This window comes from Protopterus annectens, chromosome 8.part0 (assembly GCF_019279795.1).
Source record: "Protopterus annectens isolate FY-2018-M chromosome 8.part0, PAN1.0, whole genome shotgun sequence".
NCBI lineage: Eukaryota > Metazoa > Chordata > Ceratodontiformes > Protopteridae > Protopterus > Protopterus annectens.
The window spans coordinates 412908787-412926074 of record NC_056741.1 but is presented as its reverse complement, the minus strand read 5'-3'; the positions used below and the strand labels follow the sequence as shown (position 1 = coordinate 412926074).

At 42.3% G+C, this 17288-nt stretch overlaps 1 protein-coding gene across 4 annotated transcripts in view; it reads right to left on the bottom strand.

Moving 5' to 3' along the window:
- Positions 1-464: 464 nt before the first annotated feature.
- LOC122808841 (acyl-coenzyme A thioesterase THEM4-like) overlaps positions 465-17288 on the bottom strand; it is a 399123-nt gene continuing 382299 nt past the window's right edge. For all 4 annotated transcript variants that reach the window (XM_044079928.1, XM_044079929.1, XM_044079930.1 and 1 more), the window contains exon 7: positions 465-1006. In XM_044079928.1, the coding sequence (XP_043935863.1) occupies positions 939-1006 (68 nt within the window). In that variant the 3' untranslated portion in view covers positions 465-938. The remainder of the gene's footprint in view (positions 1007-17288) is intronic.

Sequence of the window (17288 nt, the reverse complement as noted above, 5' to 3'; positions counted from 1 at the left end):
TTCACATGATAACAGTGCAGCTTTCCAAATCTTCTGAGGATGGCAATGTCCTACAGGATTTTGCTTCTTCTTCATGTATGTTTGGCTACAGTGACATGGTTTTCGGGGAGTTGCTAACACAAACAGAAAGATGTAAAGATACAGACTACTGTACAGCATTAAAATAAATGTCTTTTTCTTAATGACCAGATGAATTTTGATAGAAATGTCAAGTCAACAAACTCAAGACACCATAATACTTTAAAATTAAGGGAAAACATGAGAACTATTTTTATGAACAAATCATTTTAACAATGACAGATACTATCATGCAGTGGTTGGCAACAGAGATAATCTGAACACCTGCAGACAAAAAAACTGGCAAGCTGACTAATTTTTTTAAAGTTAAAATTGTAATTCAATAAAAACAACCACAAAAACAGTGGATGAGCCATCAAAATTCCCGATAAAAATAGTAGCTGAAATCCAAGATGATACATGGTGGGCATTTTATTTATGTAATACACTGACATATCATCATATAAGAAACGACATGCATAGCCAAAGTTTATTTCCGAATGACTGAGAGGTAGGGTGCATAGAAGTTCAGCAGCATAAGTAAATGTAAAACTAACCAGACCTGCAGTAAAAATCCATTTTCAAGGTCATTATTTGTTATTCCAGTTGGCATTAATTTTGTTCTCGTTGCTACTTCATCTTCCAGCATTTTAAACTGAATTCAGCACTCCGTGGTGGTGTCCTGCCTTGCAATGCATCAATAGAAATTTCAGCTCACCCATCCTTCACATCTCTGGAGTGAAAACGACATGCACTGTTCTGTAGTCTACAAAGATCACTAGTCATATGGATGTGGCAGATGAAAAATAATGACAATAAAAACAGCCAGTGCTAAGTTCATTTGCTTTACACAAAAATATGTGAGGAACTGTTTTGAAGCTTCATATGTAACTGTCCAATTCTTTCTCCATCTCACTTAACTGTTCTGTTGTCAGCTGGATAAATAATGCTAAAATGCATAAACACAAAATGAAAAAAAAAACATAATAATGAAAATAAGCAATCTTACTTAGCAGAAAAACAACTCATTTTTAGCAATGACCTGATACCGTGACAACTCACAGAGATGTCAAACAAATCTACTGTTACCCTACCTATAGCAACTTCGGTTCCTTTGTGATGTTAAAACTTTATGAATATCTACTATAGCAGCTGCTAAAACCAGTTTCACGGCTACTATGTTTTGCAAAGCTCTCCGTTACAAAAAGCTCCAAGTTCTTTATGCCTTTTGCATTCACCAGTCACTCACCTTATAATGCTCTCTCTGTTATAAGACTGCTGTGCAACAGCTCACCATAACAGTATATACAGGGAATGTGGGGGCAAAGTCTCTCTTCAAAAATTGTACTTTAGATTATTATAGGTGTTTTTTTTTTTTTTTGGTATGATGTTTTCTCACTTAGTTGTGATTAAAGAATTGCTTTATGATTGCTTCTTTCTAAACTGATCAGGGGTGAGTAACTACTCTCAAGCCATGGCCGTTAAGACTGCAGTCTAACTATAAATGACAGCATTGCTTACTTCTGTTTTTTTTTTAATAGCACCTTGGAAAAAGCAGTCAGATTACACCGACAAATGCTCTTGCAGCAGGCCAAATAACCTGTTGAATGGAAGCAAAGATAAACATATATATAAAGCACTGCATTGTAAAATGTTTCAAATATAAAGGTATACAAAAACAGCAGCAGTCACAGAGTAACCTTGGTCTAACTTAGAAGTCAGAAAGATAAGTAGGCTAGAATTCAAAAAAAAGAAGTTATATTTTATATATATATATATATATATATATATATATATATATATATATATATATATATATATATATATACACACACACACACACACACACATACATACATTATATATTTTCATTCTTCCTCAGCTCTCTTCCCACCAACCCCGCACCCTAAAAACTCCTGGAAGAGTGAGTGTTTTTAAGTATGCTGCTTCCTTGTTGCATAGCTCCAGATATAGTCTCTTGTCTCTGTAACTGCAATATTTCTTTCTGCTGTTATTAGCAAACAAGATCTGAGGTACTTGAGGTTGGTGTACTGTGTGTGTAAGGGAGTAGCTCAAAAGTTTCCTGGTTGCTACAAGTTTATGCAACAGCTGAGACAGATCCGAGGGATCGAATCCGAACCCATAAGTTGAGGAACAATGAAAATGGACAACACAGATGGAACGTTATGGTGAGTACATAACTTCTTTATCTGATGCCAATTTTCATTTTGTTCTCAACTTATGGGACAGAGTCCCCAGCTACCTAAATCCCTGGGTGGACTCGAGGAAGAATATTCCTGAGCACCATTGAATCAAATGATGCCCTACCTCTGGAGACTATATACAATTTGTAATGAGTAACAAAGGTATGGGGAGTAGCCCAAGCTGCTGCTGCTGCACAAATGTCATTAATGGAAGCCCTACACTGGAAGGCTGACAAAGTAGCCATGGCTCTAGCTGAATGAGCCCGTAATGGTTTTGATACAGTAATGCCCAATTTGTTATATATATAAGAAATACAAATCAGTCAGCCACCTGGCCAGAGTTATTTTGGCAATGGGTTTTCCTAGTTTTATTTCAGAAAAAGAAACAAATAATTGCTCAGTCTTCCTGATATTTTCCATTTTGTGCAAGTAAAAACGTAACTGCCTGGGGACATCCAATAAATGTAACATGTATTGACCTTTGCAATAAATTTGGAAAATAATACTGACAAATTAATAGACTGATTGATATTAGCCTATGAGACCACTTTAGGGAGAAAATAAGCATAGTTTGTAAAGTACCCTGTCTTTGTGAAAGACGGTTTTGAAGACCAGGCCTGAATCTCTGAAATTCTTCAGGCAGAAGTAATGGCTACTAGAAAAATTGTTTTCCAAGAAAGATACTTAAAGCAACATTTAGCTGCAGGTTCAAAGGGGAGTTGAGTAAGTTGCTACAGTACCAGACTGAGGTCCCATGGTGAAGCAGGGTTCCTAAAAGGAGGCCTCAAAAGTTGAGTGCCTTGCAAAAACGTTTTGCCGAGTCTATGGGAGGCAACAGAAGCACCTTCAAATCCCATGTGAAAATTTGATATCGCTGCCAACTGGACTTTAACTTTAAAAAGTAAGGCTAAAATTCAAGGATACTATGCAAAGCAGCTAAACAGGAATCAACATTATTTTGATGGGCCCAGTAAGCAAATATTTTCATTTACTGGAGTAGAGTTTACAAGTAGATATCTTATGGGAAGATAAAAGTATCTGATGGACTGGGAAAACAGCAAGGGTTGCCTGGCTATTAATGGAACTGGAGAAGACAGGCAGTCACAGCCTGAGGTTCGGTATGTCGGGATGGATCATGCCTGCCGAATGAGACAAGAGGTCTGGAGTCTGATCCAGAATCCACGGTTGGTGGAGTAAGTCAGGCCAAAGGTTGGGAACCAAATCTGTTGAGGCCAAAAAGGTGCAATGAGAATAATGTTGCTCTTCAACATGGTAGCTTTCTGGAGGAATCTGGAAATTAGACTACAGAGTAAAGGTCCATTTTTATTTTTTAATCCCCGCCACACATTTAACTAACATGTTTGAGATGGCTTTAGATCAATGCCGATGATGCCCTGAAGATACTACAGTGAGCTGGCTTCCCAAGTTTGCTTTCTGCCCAAAACATTTTCCCTCCTAGAGGGAGGTACAGAAAGCCCAACAAAATGGGGTGATAGCATTGTTGTCAACAATGCCCTGAAATTGTCTATTGTCCCGACACTGAACTCAATCCCAGTTTCCCACATTAACTTGTTATGGGGTATCCTTTATGTGGCCCATAAAAGTAACAAGAAAGCCTGGAAATGTACAACTCTTTTCAGAGTGCTGGACCATCAAAATCTGAACTTTTATGAAGTTTGAAATTGTGTAAAAGGGTGGCTAAAACTTTTGAGCTACATAGTATCATAGTACTTGGCTACCTGCCCTTTCTGACCATATAAAGCCTAGCCAATTAACTCATCAAAATCCCATACTTATCGAATACCACTAGGTGGTTTGTACCTACAATGCATTACCCTTGTATTGGACAAGCATTTATGAGCAGCCCCTGTCCATTAGTACCACTGGGGCAGCCCTGGGATAAATTTCCTATTTTCCATCCAATGATCCAGGTTTCACTTGAACAGGGTCGCAGATGAGCTTTTTTCACATGGACTGGTAGTTTATTACAGAGTAGGTGTATCTTCTGCAAGGCATACCTGTCCCTCCAGACTGTTCTTTGAATGTCAAAGAGGAGGTTTAAGGTCTTGGATCAAGTATTTCTGATAACTTTGGGCTTGTTAATGTGAAATACATTCATCAGCACTCGGTCTGTGGATATCTTGTATGTGAAGCTCAGATCACCTATTAGCAGCCTGTAAGCGACTAAGTACAGTGATAGAGCTTTGGCATGGTCCATGTAGGAAATGTTTTAATCCTTGTATCCTCTTTGAAATGTATCTTCGTGGGCACTCCAACTGATGCACGTATCTAGCCAGATATATACCAAAAGGGGCATTATACTCTACGATTGGTCAGATAAGGGCTGTGTAGAGGGGAACTATAACCTCCTTGGATGCAACCCCCTTGTTTATGAGTTGTGCAATACAGGAGGCCTTCCTCACCACAGTGGACACATGTTGCTCTAAAGTTGAATCACTGTCAACATAGGTTCGCATACCTCAAATTACCAATTCACCTTTTAGGATGTATTATCTATGTAATAATTCACCAGGGGAGTTTGCTTCCCAAAGGGTACAATAATACATTTTTTGGCATTCAGTTTTAGTCCATGATTGTAGTGCCAGTTGTTTGTTTGGGACATGGCTTCTTGCAGAATGTCGGATTATTTTAAGGATTCTATAACTACTCCAAGCTTACAGTCATCTGCAAACTTAGTCAAAGAGAGCCCACTGGTGTTGACTTTCACATCAAAGAAGTACATACCAAACAGGAGGAGTTCCAGGACCAAACCCTGGGGAATTCCACTACTGACTGGCCTTTTTGTGGAGGTAGTGTCCCAGATTTGAATCACCCGTGTCCTACAGGCAGCTAGCAACTGAGCTTATGACATAGGGGCTTATTCCTAACTTATCTATTTTTTTTTTTTACTACACCTAAAGTGGGGAATTGTGTCAAATACCTTCGCTAGGTCTAGGTAGGAAGTATGCAATGATTTACCCTCAACTGCCTTGGTGGCTTTTTCAAAATAGTCCATTGGATGAATAAGAAAGACTTCTCTTTGACAAAGTCACACTGGGATGGATCCAATGTTTGTAGGTTTCCATATCTTTATTAGGTCCATGTTAGACTTATGGGTCTATAATTTCCAGTGTCCATGTAGGATCCTCCCTTATGCAAGGGAATAACTGTTTCTGTTCTCCATTTCCTTGTTGCAAAGCCTGTGTGAAGACTGAGGTTAAACAGCATTGTTAAGCACGTGGCTAGGTTATAGTTGGGAGCTGGGGGTAGGTACAGAATTTATCTGCTAGTAAGTTGGCCATATCATTTGCTTTAGTGTAGGTAATGTCAGTCACAATCAATTCAAGACCTTGCGGTGATCTTTTGCTTGAGTGGCTATTTTAGTCTCAAACTTTGCTTTTGTAGATTTAATTAAGTATCTGATTTGCTTGATAAAATTTGTAATGAGGGTGCTGTCCCTCTGGGTGTTAGCTTCTTACTTTTGGCTAGAATTCTTTTCCTTTTATTGTAGAGTTTGTTAATTTTACAGTTCTACTGGGGGGGGGGGGGTTGAGGGTTCACCTTGCACTTTATCCTACAGGGTTCAGCTGCATCAACGTAACTGTCCACATGCTGGTACATTGCAGTTGAGAATGCTTCTGCATAGTCTACAGAGCTGAACAGATTTGGCAGACATTTGGAACTATCCAAATGAATCACTTAGGAATAAGTAGTTTGTTTTGTAGACGTTTTTAAAGGAAGTGTGGGAAGAAGTAAACTCTTGTTTCATCTTAATTACAAATGAAATAGCTTTATGATCAGACCTAACAAGTGAGATAAGCAGGGGACAGTGTAAGATGCATCCATGATAGTAAGCACTACTAGGTCAAAAATGTTGTTTCTCCTATTGGGTACTTTAACCAGTTGTTCTAGGGAATTTGTGTTTACAAAGTCCAGTAACTTATGTGCTTGCATACAAGTGGTGGTATACGTTTCCCAGTCTATAAATCGATAGTTAAAATCTCAGAGGACAAAGATATTTGGATTAATACTGAGTGACTCAAGTTCTTGTAGGTAGGTGTTATGGGCTTTTGGAACATAGAGGGAGTTCTATAACTTGCCACTATGCGATAAGGGACCTTTCTGACAGTTACTTGGAGTAGCTGCAGGGAATCAAACTTGCTAGACCAACCTTGATGTGTGTCTCTCATGAATGAAAATCAAGACACCTCCATATTTTATACCCTCTTGCATAGTACCTGGTATAAAGGTGTGGTAGACATTACAGCCGCACATAACACAAGCACACACTGCATTTTTAAACCAATACAGAAGTCTACTACCTCCAGGGTGAGAAGTGCTTTTAGGTAGTGGAGTTTTGTGTTTAGGCTCCAAGCATTGATAAGGAACACCTTCAAATCATAAATTGCTCGATACATTAAGATGGAAGTCATAGCTGGTTGGCATAGTCTAAAAAGGCACTATGGGGTGGACAATATCTTGGCCAATATGCGAAAACCCAGAGGGGACAAGTGCAAGCTATCCCTGCTGAAGTAGCATGGTCTGTAGAATATATCATCTTAGACTGACAAATATTACACCCCCTTAGAATGACACCAAAAATTAACCCACTCATTTCTTGTTCATATTGTGGCATCATTCTAAGGGATGGTAAAATACAGCATAGTGCTAGGCTGATACCTGCTTGGATCACATATTCCAAGAGCTCCATCGTGTCTCTCTTCATATAGTCGAGGTAGGTATGCCTCAAGTCACTGATACCTACATACACTATGACAGAGTCATAACGGTACTAGTCATTCAAGGGCTTGAATGCATATGCGACCTGTCTATTCCTGGCTCCAGACATGCAGCTGACCATCACTCTTTCCATGTTCAAACGGCTGAGATGTACATCTGTGGGTCTTACAATGAAGCCACTAATAACTAGAATGTTTTGATTGGTGGATGCCTTCCTTATGAGCTCAGTGTCCATTCATTTGGGACTCCTTGTACTATGTAGGGTGGTAGGTTTGACAGATCAAGAGCGAGTGTGTTTAGTGTTAGTGTTACAGTCTGCAGCTCTCCAAAGTTTAGGTAAATTTATCATAAGAATCTCAACATATGAAGGACTGTGTGTACAGTTATCACTGTGGTGAGGTGCAGAGTGCAGTGTACTGTGTTGGCATACTCACATGCTCGGGAGTTGGATTAAATTTTGTCTTGAATATATGCATATGATGCTATTTTGTTTTGAATCCTGTTATTTGTGTGAAATGCTGCATTGAGGAATAATCTCTTTACACTGTCTATATTTTAAAGCGTCTATAGCTGGGGCTCCTTTTCCCATCTGCATTCTTACCCCTGCCTATCCCTCACTGACATACTGTGTTTGAACTTCAATAAACATTTAAAAATGACTTCTGGGAACAGGGCCCCTCCCCCTGCTTTGCAGAGGCCTTTGTGTTGGTCTCTATGTTTCAATGAAGGGCTGCACCCTCTTTTCTAGAAGGCCTTTTAGGTCCCAGTCCCCACACCCATTGGAACTTAAGCCAAGAAGGAGGTACTTCGTTATCCCTTTCATGAGGATTTAGCATCAGGTTGTCCTATCCATGACTCCAGCAAACAAAATGAAGAGCTGGTTGGAAGCTCTAAAAATTCCATGTCCTGTCAATAAAGTATCTTAACTATGGATAGCCAGTGTATATAGGATTCTCTCTTCCCCCTGTTTTTAGGTTCAGGAAAGAACACAGAGAGATGAACAGATTGACTTAAAGTGAATTCACAGACCACCTTAGGCATGAAGGAAGGGTTAGTCCTTAATGTTTCCCTACCCCTATGAACTATTAGAAAGGGTGGAATCACCATGAGAGCTTACAACTCAGATATTCAAATAGCCAAATGTACTTGATAAATTGGTTTAAAAGGCGGGAGAATGAGTTCTTCTAAAACAAAGATGAGATCCCAAGGAGGAGCCACCATTTTTTTCTGGAGGACTGATATGCAAAACCCCTTTCAAAAATTGTTTTAACTGAAACACGGAAGAAAGGGAGGAGCTAAAGACAGACAGGCAGAAACATCTAAAAGATGAATCTTAACAGCTGAGTAAGAAAGGCTTGATTTAAGCTTTTCACATACACAATGGAAAATCAGAGGGGCTTCTGCAATGGATGAATCCAGGTTCTTCTTCTAGCACCAACTAAAAAAATCTCTTCCATTTTGCTAAGTACATTTTCTAGAGGCATATTTTATACTTTTAGTTAACACCTGGTGCATAATCGAAGAAGAAGTTCTTCAGTGGGTTCAAAATGCAAGTTGGGTTGGATAAGTGATTTCTTGCCCTGTGCGAGTAAATCCATTCTGTGAGGAAAATTGTGGTAATTGTCTATGGCCATTTTCATAAGAAGAGAGAAGGAACAGTTGTGTAAAATCTTACCATAACCACAGAAGTCCTTCTCTTCCATGTTGCAGTATTCATACTGTGGGATTTCCAGCCCTCAGGTGACCCGGCATCGGCTCCTATACAAAAGCTTAAACCTGGCTGCTGTAGGTGTGTGGGACATCACACGTAGGGCCATAAACCATGGGGTATAAATGTGAAGTCGGCACGCACAAACCTCAGAACTTGAAGCCCAGAGAAGAAACTATAAGGCCAAGGAGAAGCAAAGCAAATGTCCCTGCAGGGCTGTACAGGGTGGCTTGTAGGAAGGGTAAACACCACAGAAGAGACTATATCAGGGGGTTGGAGGGTGGGATGGAATACTGCAACATGGAAGAGAAGAACATCTATGGTTATGGTAAGATTTTACACAACTATTCTATGTCCTTCTATTCCCATGTTGTAATATTCATACTGTGGGAGAGTACCACAGCTAGGAGGACTGTTGGGAGGTGGCAGAGGTGGAAGATTCTAGGAATCCTTTCAAGATTGCCCTGGCAAATCCTGTCCTGGCTCTAGAAACCTGGTCCAGCTTGTAGTGCTTAGTGAAGGTATGGACTGTGGACCAGGTGGCTGCCTCCATGATGGAGGCTGTGTCTAGGCCTTTCATGAAGGTGTTTAGGTAGCCATGTCTCTGTTAGAATGTGCTCACACTCCTTGACGCAATGGTTTGTGATGATGAGACTAGCAAAATAGAATCAATTTTCTGATCCGGGGGGGATAGTTTTATTTGGAGACTGCCTTACCCAAGGACCTGGGATGGTAGGAAATGAACAGATGGTCAGATTTTCTGTAAGACTTGGTTTTGTCCAAGTAGAATCTCAGTTGCCTATGTACATCTAGGGAATGGAGAATCCTCTCTGCAGAGTTAGTAGGGGAGGTGAAGAAGGTGGGTAGGTGAATAGACTAGTTTAAGGATAGTTTGTTTATTACTTTGGGCATAAAGGAGTGGTTAATGCATAGGGTAACTCTGTCATTGTGAAAGGTGGTGTAAGGAGGGCAAGCCATCAGGGCCTGTAATTCAGACACTCTTCTAGCAGAGGCAATGGCCACTAATAGGATGGTATTCCGTGTGCACATTTGATGAGATGCTGTGCTGGTGGGCTCAAAATGGGGTAGGGTAAGCTTTTCCAGCACAAAGTTGAGGTCCCAGGGAGGAGGGATAGGTTTCTTAGTGGTCTGTTGTGCAAGACCACTCTCAGGAAAAGTTTTACATCCACTCTGGAAAGAAGAGGTGGCTGTAAGGTCAAGCAAGCAGAAATGGCTGAAAGATGGACTTTGACAGAAGAGTAAGCTAGGCCTCCTTAATGAGTCTGCAGGTATAGTTCAGGACCAGGGGAGGATCTGCCAGAAATGGGTCCTTGTTTCTCAGAGAACACCATTTCGAGAATCCTTGCCATTTTGACAAGTAGTTTTTTCTAGTAGTTGGTTTCCTGGTCTCCCTCAGGACTGATAGCACATCTTCTGAGTATTGTTGTCTAAAAGGGATCAAAAGTTGATCACCCACAGAGTTAGTTGCAGTAAAGACAGTTGTGGGTGGAGGAGGTATCCCTGCTGCTGAGTTAGTAGGTCCACCTTGTGGGATAACTTGCGGTGATTGTCCTTGGCTAGTGAAAACAGAAGGGGGAACCAGTGTTGTCTTGGCCAATAGGTAGTCACCAGCAAGATTTTTGGTTGTTCCTTCTTGATTTTCAGAAGGACTCTTTGAATTACAGGGAAGGGAGGAAAGGCGTATAGGAACACTCCCTGCCATCAAAAACTGAAGGCATCCACTCTCCAAGACAGTGGTGAGTGAGTCCTGCTGCAAAATCTGTTCAATTGTCTGTTCTGGGGAGAGACAAACAGATCCACTTGTGGTGTGCCCCACTGATGGACTATGTGCAGAAAGGTATCCCTGTGCAACATCCATTCATGTTGCAGAGAGGTGATTCTGCTAAGCAAGTCCGAATGCTTGTTTTCCTGAGATGGAATATATGAAGCTTTCAGGAAGAGGTTGTGTTTTGCTGCTATTTCCCAGATTTACAGGGTTACCCAACACAACTGGTATGCCTTTGTCCCTTGCTTGTTTAGGTACCACATGGCAGTAGTGTTGTCTGTCACAATGTGGAGTATCCCTGGTTGCAGCATGGGAAGAAGTATTTTAGAGCTAGAAGGACATCAGTCATTTCCCTAACATTGATGTGTTGTTTCTGCAGGGAAGAGGACTAGCATTGTTGTACCCTGTAGCCCTGCATGGTTGCTCCCAATCCTAGGTCTGATGTATCTGTGTGCACAGACTGAGAAGTGGGAGGAAGCTGCACAGCAATTCCCTTGTTGTTGGAAACCTGTTGAATCCACCACTTCAGCTCAAATTTTAGACAAGGCAGAAGGGGATGGAGTTTGTCTAGAGGTTGTTCGCTCTGTGACCAAACATTCTTTAAGTACCATTGGAATTTCCTCATGTGCATCCTTGCTAGTGGGAACATGGGGATGGTGGCAGCCATGATACCTATAGTTTGTAGGAAATGTCTTGTAGTTAGGTGTGATTCTGCCAACAGACTTAGAAAATGGGAGGAGAGGGATTGTACTTTGTCTGGTGGTAGGAAGGATCTCATTAGATCTGTTCTGATTCTGCACCCAAGGAAAACCTTGTCCTGTTGTCAGAGGAGAGAAGGATTTTTGAAGGTTGAGGGTGAAACCCAGGTTGCTTAGTAGGGACATGGTGAAATGGAGATTTGCCAGAAGGATGGACTCTGATTCTGCCAGTATGAGGATGTTGTCCAAGTAAGGGTAGATTTGAATTCCCTTGGTTCTGCAATGGGCGATGTCTGGGGCTAAGTACTTGGTAAAAACTCTGGGTGCTGTAGACAAGCCAAAAGGCAATGCAGTAAATTGAAAATGAGAAGAAGGCCCAGAGAAGCGTAGGAACCTCCTGTGGGAGGGTCTGACTGGGATGTGCAGGTATGCATCCTTTAGGTCCAGAGTGACCATGAAGGCTTGAGATCGGATGAGGGGTAAAAGAGTTTGAAGGGAGAGCATCTTGAAGGAGAGGATGTGAAGAAACAGGTTTAGGTAAGAGAGGTCCAGGATAGATCTCCAAGGGCCATCCTTTTTTGGAACTTAGAAAAAGGTGGGAGTAGAAGCCTAGTCCCTCCTGTCCTGAGGGAACTGGTTCTATGGTTACTTGGGAGATTAGTTCCTGCAGGACTGGAGGAAAAAGAGGGAGTTGATTTTCTTTTGGAGGGAGGGAGGAATCCTTATTGGTGTAGGTTTTTCCCTCCAGGAAAGAAAGTATAGTTTTTGGATGATGGAAAGAACTCACAGATCTGTAGTGATGGTTTTCCAGAAGGGGAGGCATTAGGTAAGGCGGGCAGACAGGGGCACTTGGGCAAGGTAGTCACACGGAGGAGGGTCCCCCTCTATCTAGAAAGGACGGTTCGTTGGGAGGTAGTGGTTGAGGGGGCTGAGATAAGGTTGTCTCCAAGGTCCTCTTTGTGGTCTGGCCATAGAAGGGCGAGAGGTGGAAGGGGCCCTTCTGATAAAGGATGTTTTGGCTGGTTAGTTCCTGTAGTTTCTGGGCAATGGGGACACCAGCAAGTGCTTAATGTCCTGCATTTCCTTGCTTTTTTCTTGCAAGCTCTTAAAATGTTCTGCAGCATTTCTGCCAAATGGAAGGTTGTTATTCAGCAGACCATCCATGATCTTGGCTTTAAAATCATCTGGCAGAGGTTGTAATCTGAGCTAGGCGTATCTGCGCAAGGTTGATGCAGTGGCAGAAGATCTGGCAGCTGCTTCTGCTGCATCATAGCTACAGTGAATAGAGTGTCTGGCTACTTGGGTGGCCAGGAACAATTTGGAGGAAATGTCAGATTTGGCTGGACAGTCAGGGGTGGTAGCCAAAAGGTGTTGATCTGAGAAAGCAGGTCTAGGGCATACTTCACCATGTGTGTTAGTTTATAGCCCTGAAGGCTAGTGTAGAGGAGGTATATACCTTTTTTCCCCGTTTTGTCCATGGTTTTGCTGTCTTTATCAGGTGGCAATAGTGAGGCATAAGGCAATTGCTTAGACTGCCCATCTGGAGATACAGCAATAACTGCTGGGTCGGCCAGGGGTGGTTTTATTAGGAACTTGTAGTCATCAGGAACTTTGCAAAACCTATCTGGCCTTTTAGGGGCTGGAGGTTACGAGTATGAGTTCTTGGAAACAGAAGTGAAGGCATCCAAGAAAGCTGGGAGGACTAGAGGGACGGCTGAAGGTGAAGGGGAGTCAAGCTGTAGAAGCTCAAAGTATCTCTTCTGGGTTTCAGAGACTAAAGAAATATCCCACTTGAAATACTCTTTCATTTTTGAAATAGTCTCCCCAAATAATAGGTGGGGAGTCCCCCTCAATAGAGTCCTCTTCAGGTGAGTAATAGTCTATGGGAAAGGCAATCTGAGATACATAGGAGACAGATTCCTCAGAGGAGGAGCAAGACTGGTCTGGGTGTTCTTGAGTAATTGCTTGCTGAGTAGAGGATAAAGGCAGGGAGGAGGCAGAGGCCGGGCTAGAACTCACACAGGGATGCTAGTGGGAGTAGGGCCTGTAAGAAGGAAGAAGTGAAGGATTCCCAGTCTGGGTCTGCTTGGGGTGTAGGGCTCAAGTATTTTGTTTTCTGTTTCCTTTTAGTAGGAGTGAGCATCCAGGTGGGTAGAGAAACAGAGGCCTGTGGTAGAGTAGGAGAAGTCTCGGTTGACCGGTCAAGTGATGGTTCCTTCTCGACTTCACATATGGCCGACGTCTGTATCAACTCTGCTGACATGCCTTCCATGCCTTCCATGGCTACTGACACGGCCTCATCCACAGGAACCGTCAAAGTAATCGGATGTCCCTCGGACCCTAGAACGGTAGTCAGTAGAAGGCGGAGCGGCATCTGGAGAAGGCCTGCAAACCATGGCCTTCTTCCGGGGTTGTTCGGCTTGGGCGGCCAACTCAGGATCCATCCTAAGCATTAGGCGTTTAAGCATTTGATTTTCTAAAAACAGATTTTAACGCGGCCAGACGGCTGCGTAAGGTCTTGGGTACGAAGCTTTGGCAAATAGAGCAGGCCTTATGGTCGTGCTCTTTACCTAAACAAAAGACACAGCGGCCGTGGGAGTCTTTGTGCGGAATCTGGCACCCGCAACTACATTTACCCTTTTTCTCCAACATCGGCTAAAGAAAACAACTAAAGCAACCAAGCTAAAGCTTAGTAAGTCAGGAAAGGCAAACCCCAACGGGATACTTATCTTTTAGAAGTCTTCGGACATAAGAGCGAAGCGGTCAAAGCTATTGTCGCCTGCGGCTGAAAAGTTCTGAGGTCTGTGCGTGCCAATATCACATTTATACTCCATGGTTTATGGCCCTACGTGTGACGCCCCATGCACCTATGGCAGCCAGGCTTAAGCTTTTGTATGGGAGCCGATGTCTGGTCGCCTGATGGCTGGAAATCCCACAGTATGAATACTGCAACATGGGAATAGAAGGACATTAAATGTCTGGGCCAAAAGGGAGCTAACAATATGATTACTGGACTTTAAAAGACCTCTGGTTATCAGACGAAAGGAGATGAAAGCACAGAGGAACATTCCTGTCCATGGGAAGGAAAAGGCATGTGTATTCCAGGCCTTTCTGCACGGTATCCTGAGCAGAATTTATCTGTCTATGGAGACAAACAGATCTATTTTGGGAGATCCCCACAGGTGGATAATTTCCTCAAAGACGTCTAGATATAACATCCATTCATGAGGGAGGGTATGTCCTGGATCTTCTCAAAATGTCTGCTGCTATGTTCTTCTCTAACAGGATGTATGTAGCCTGGAGGGACAGATTTTGCAGAGCTGCATGCTGCCGGGCTATCCTGGCTTTTTTGCAGGGGGTTAAGACCTGCCTCCCTTGTTTGTTTATGCATTACATCACAGTGATGTGGCCTGTGATAACCTGAAGAGGTCCTAGAGTTCATACTCATAAATAATTCAAGGCCTTCAAAGCATGCATCAAGGCCATCATTTCTTTGATGTTTTTACTCTTCTAGAGATGGTCCTAAACCTCCTTGGTACTTTGATTTCCTTGAAACTGCTCTCCATGTAAAGCCTGAGGCATCCAATGTGGCATAATGAGAAGGGAAGGGGGAGACGGGAAGATATGGATGTATTATAACCTGATTTGACCACATAACTCTTTCTTGACAAACTCCAGTAATGGGAGTGAAAATGATACTGGATGTTGATGGATAGGCTGCACTGACTTGAGAAACTACTGAATTTTTCTAATGTGCTCTCTGGCTAGCGGCATTTACAGGATGGCGGAAGACATATCCTAGAATCCTGATACTTCTGCGCAGTTGTCACTGTTTGCCGGGAAAACTCTAGGAATTGGTACAATGCAACCTTTTAGGGGGAAGATAAGCCATCTTAAGGGATGCACCCAGAACACATTCTAGAAATGTTAGTCTGTGAGAAGGGGAAAGACTAAGGCAAAAAAATATAATTTGAAACGGATTCATGGCATAAATGTATTTTGACAATGCTGAAAAAAGTCTGCAAAAATAAGCCAATCATTCAAAAAGGGACATTTATGAAATCCCTGTAGCCTACAATAAGTAATCACTGGAGCTAGACTTTTTTTTGTGTGAATACCAATGGAGCTGTAGAAAGCCCAAAATGTTAACCAGAAACAGAAACCTTAAATTAGGGTCTGAAGTTTCTTTTAATAGGAATATGATGATAGGTATTTTTGAAATACAGACTCACCAATAAGTAGAGGGATTGAGGGAGTCTGAATGGTGAGTATTTTGAATTTTGGAACCTTTACGAACAGACTGAGAATAGACAGATCAAATGCAGGCCTGCAGGTCCCCTCTTTACTGAGACAACAAATATTCTGGAATAAAATATTTTGCCCTGTTGAGATATTGGAACTGGTTCTATGACACTTTCAAATAGCATATGAGAAAGAATGGGATGAAATAGATGAGTATGATTTTACAGGTGTGGAGGAACTCCTAGGTTTGGTGGAAAGTGGAGTACCACAGGGTTCCGTCCTGGGACCTCTCCTGTTTGGTATCTACTTCTCTGAAGTACAGGCTAACACAGAAGGCTTCTGGCTAACGAAGTTCGCAGATGACTGCAAACTAGGAGCTATAGTAGAGTCCCCAAATGATGTGGGCATTCTACAAAAGGGCCTCACTTACACAGATGCCTGGTGTCAGAGGCATGGCCTCAAGCTCAATGCCAAAAAGTGCATTGTCATCCCCTTTGGGAAAAACGACGTACCCATGAACTACCACATAAACGTCAGTCTGCTTAACGTCAAATGCGTGATAAGAGATCTTGGGACCCAGGTGGACAGTAGTCTCTCCTTTGATAATCACATTGCCACAGTAGTTAGGAAATCCTTCCATGTGGCACACCTATCACAAAAGGGTTCTCATCCAGGAAAAAAGAGGTCATTGTTCCCCTCTACTCAGCATTCATTAGACCCATTATAGAGTACAACACCCCTTTTGGAATGTACCTCACAAGACATCTGCAGCAGCTGGAAAGGCCACAGAAGTACCTCACAAAGATAATTACTGGCCTCAAACAGATGCCCTACACTGACCGTCTCAAAAAACTCCAACTTTATTCTATAGCATATCGCCTACTCCGCGGAGATCTCTGCCTAACATATAAAGCTATGTTAAACCCAGAGCTGTTGGACATGCTACACCTAAAGAAATCCCAATCCCTCTAAGCTACATGCTCTAGGGACCTAAACCTTGTCACCACAAAAAACAGGACATGCTGGAGGGATAGATTCCTGTCCCAGAGAATTCCTATACTCTGGAACCAGCTACCCATCTATGTCAAGCAAAGTTCCTCATTAGCACTCGTCAAGAAAAATCTTGATGAGTGGATGGAAAATGGGAAATACACCCCAGGGATCACCTCTGTGGCTCTGCTCGACAGGGGCACAGAAAATTAACTTTCTTGGGTGGCGTAAGCCAGGGAACCTTGTTGGCTAGGTTTACTTAGGCCCTTGAGCCAATAGCCTAGTACCTACCTATGAAAGAGTTCCAGTGACACTTGTAACCAGGAATCCAATGTGATTTGATTCCATACTGTGAGAGGAAAAAAAAAAGATTGCTTGCTAGGCTGAGTGGATGACCAGGGAGAAGAAGGGTACAGGTTTGGTTGAGAAGAATGCATTTTTGTTTGTATAGGTTGAAGTCTGATCTCCACTCCCTTTTTTTTCCTGTGTGTCCAATTATCACTTCTCTTTATATCACTGTTGCCAGTTTTTTGCTGAGACTGCTTTCTCCTAAACAAGATCACTGGACAGAAGGGGTAATGAATGTTGTGTTTTGGTATGGGACACCGAACGTTTTTTGCTTAAGCCCTTGAATAAGTTTCCCTCTTTCATCAAGGTGTTTCAATATCTCAGGGACAGATGATCCAAATAACATGCATTTATCCAAAGGAACATCGAGGATCTGTCCCTTTACATTTTCAGGAAGATTTTGCAATCTCAGCGAAACATGCATGCATGCATGCACATAACATAACCCATGGCAACTGCCTGGAAAACTGCATCGGCCATATCATATATGCACATTTATGGGTATGCCTGACTAC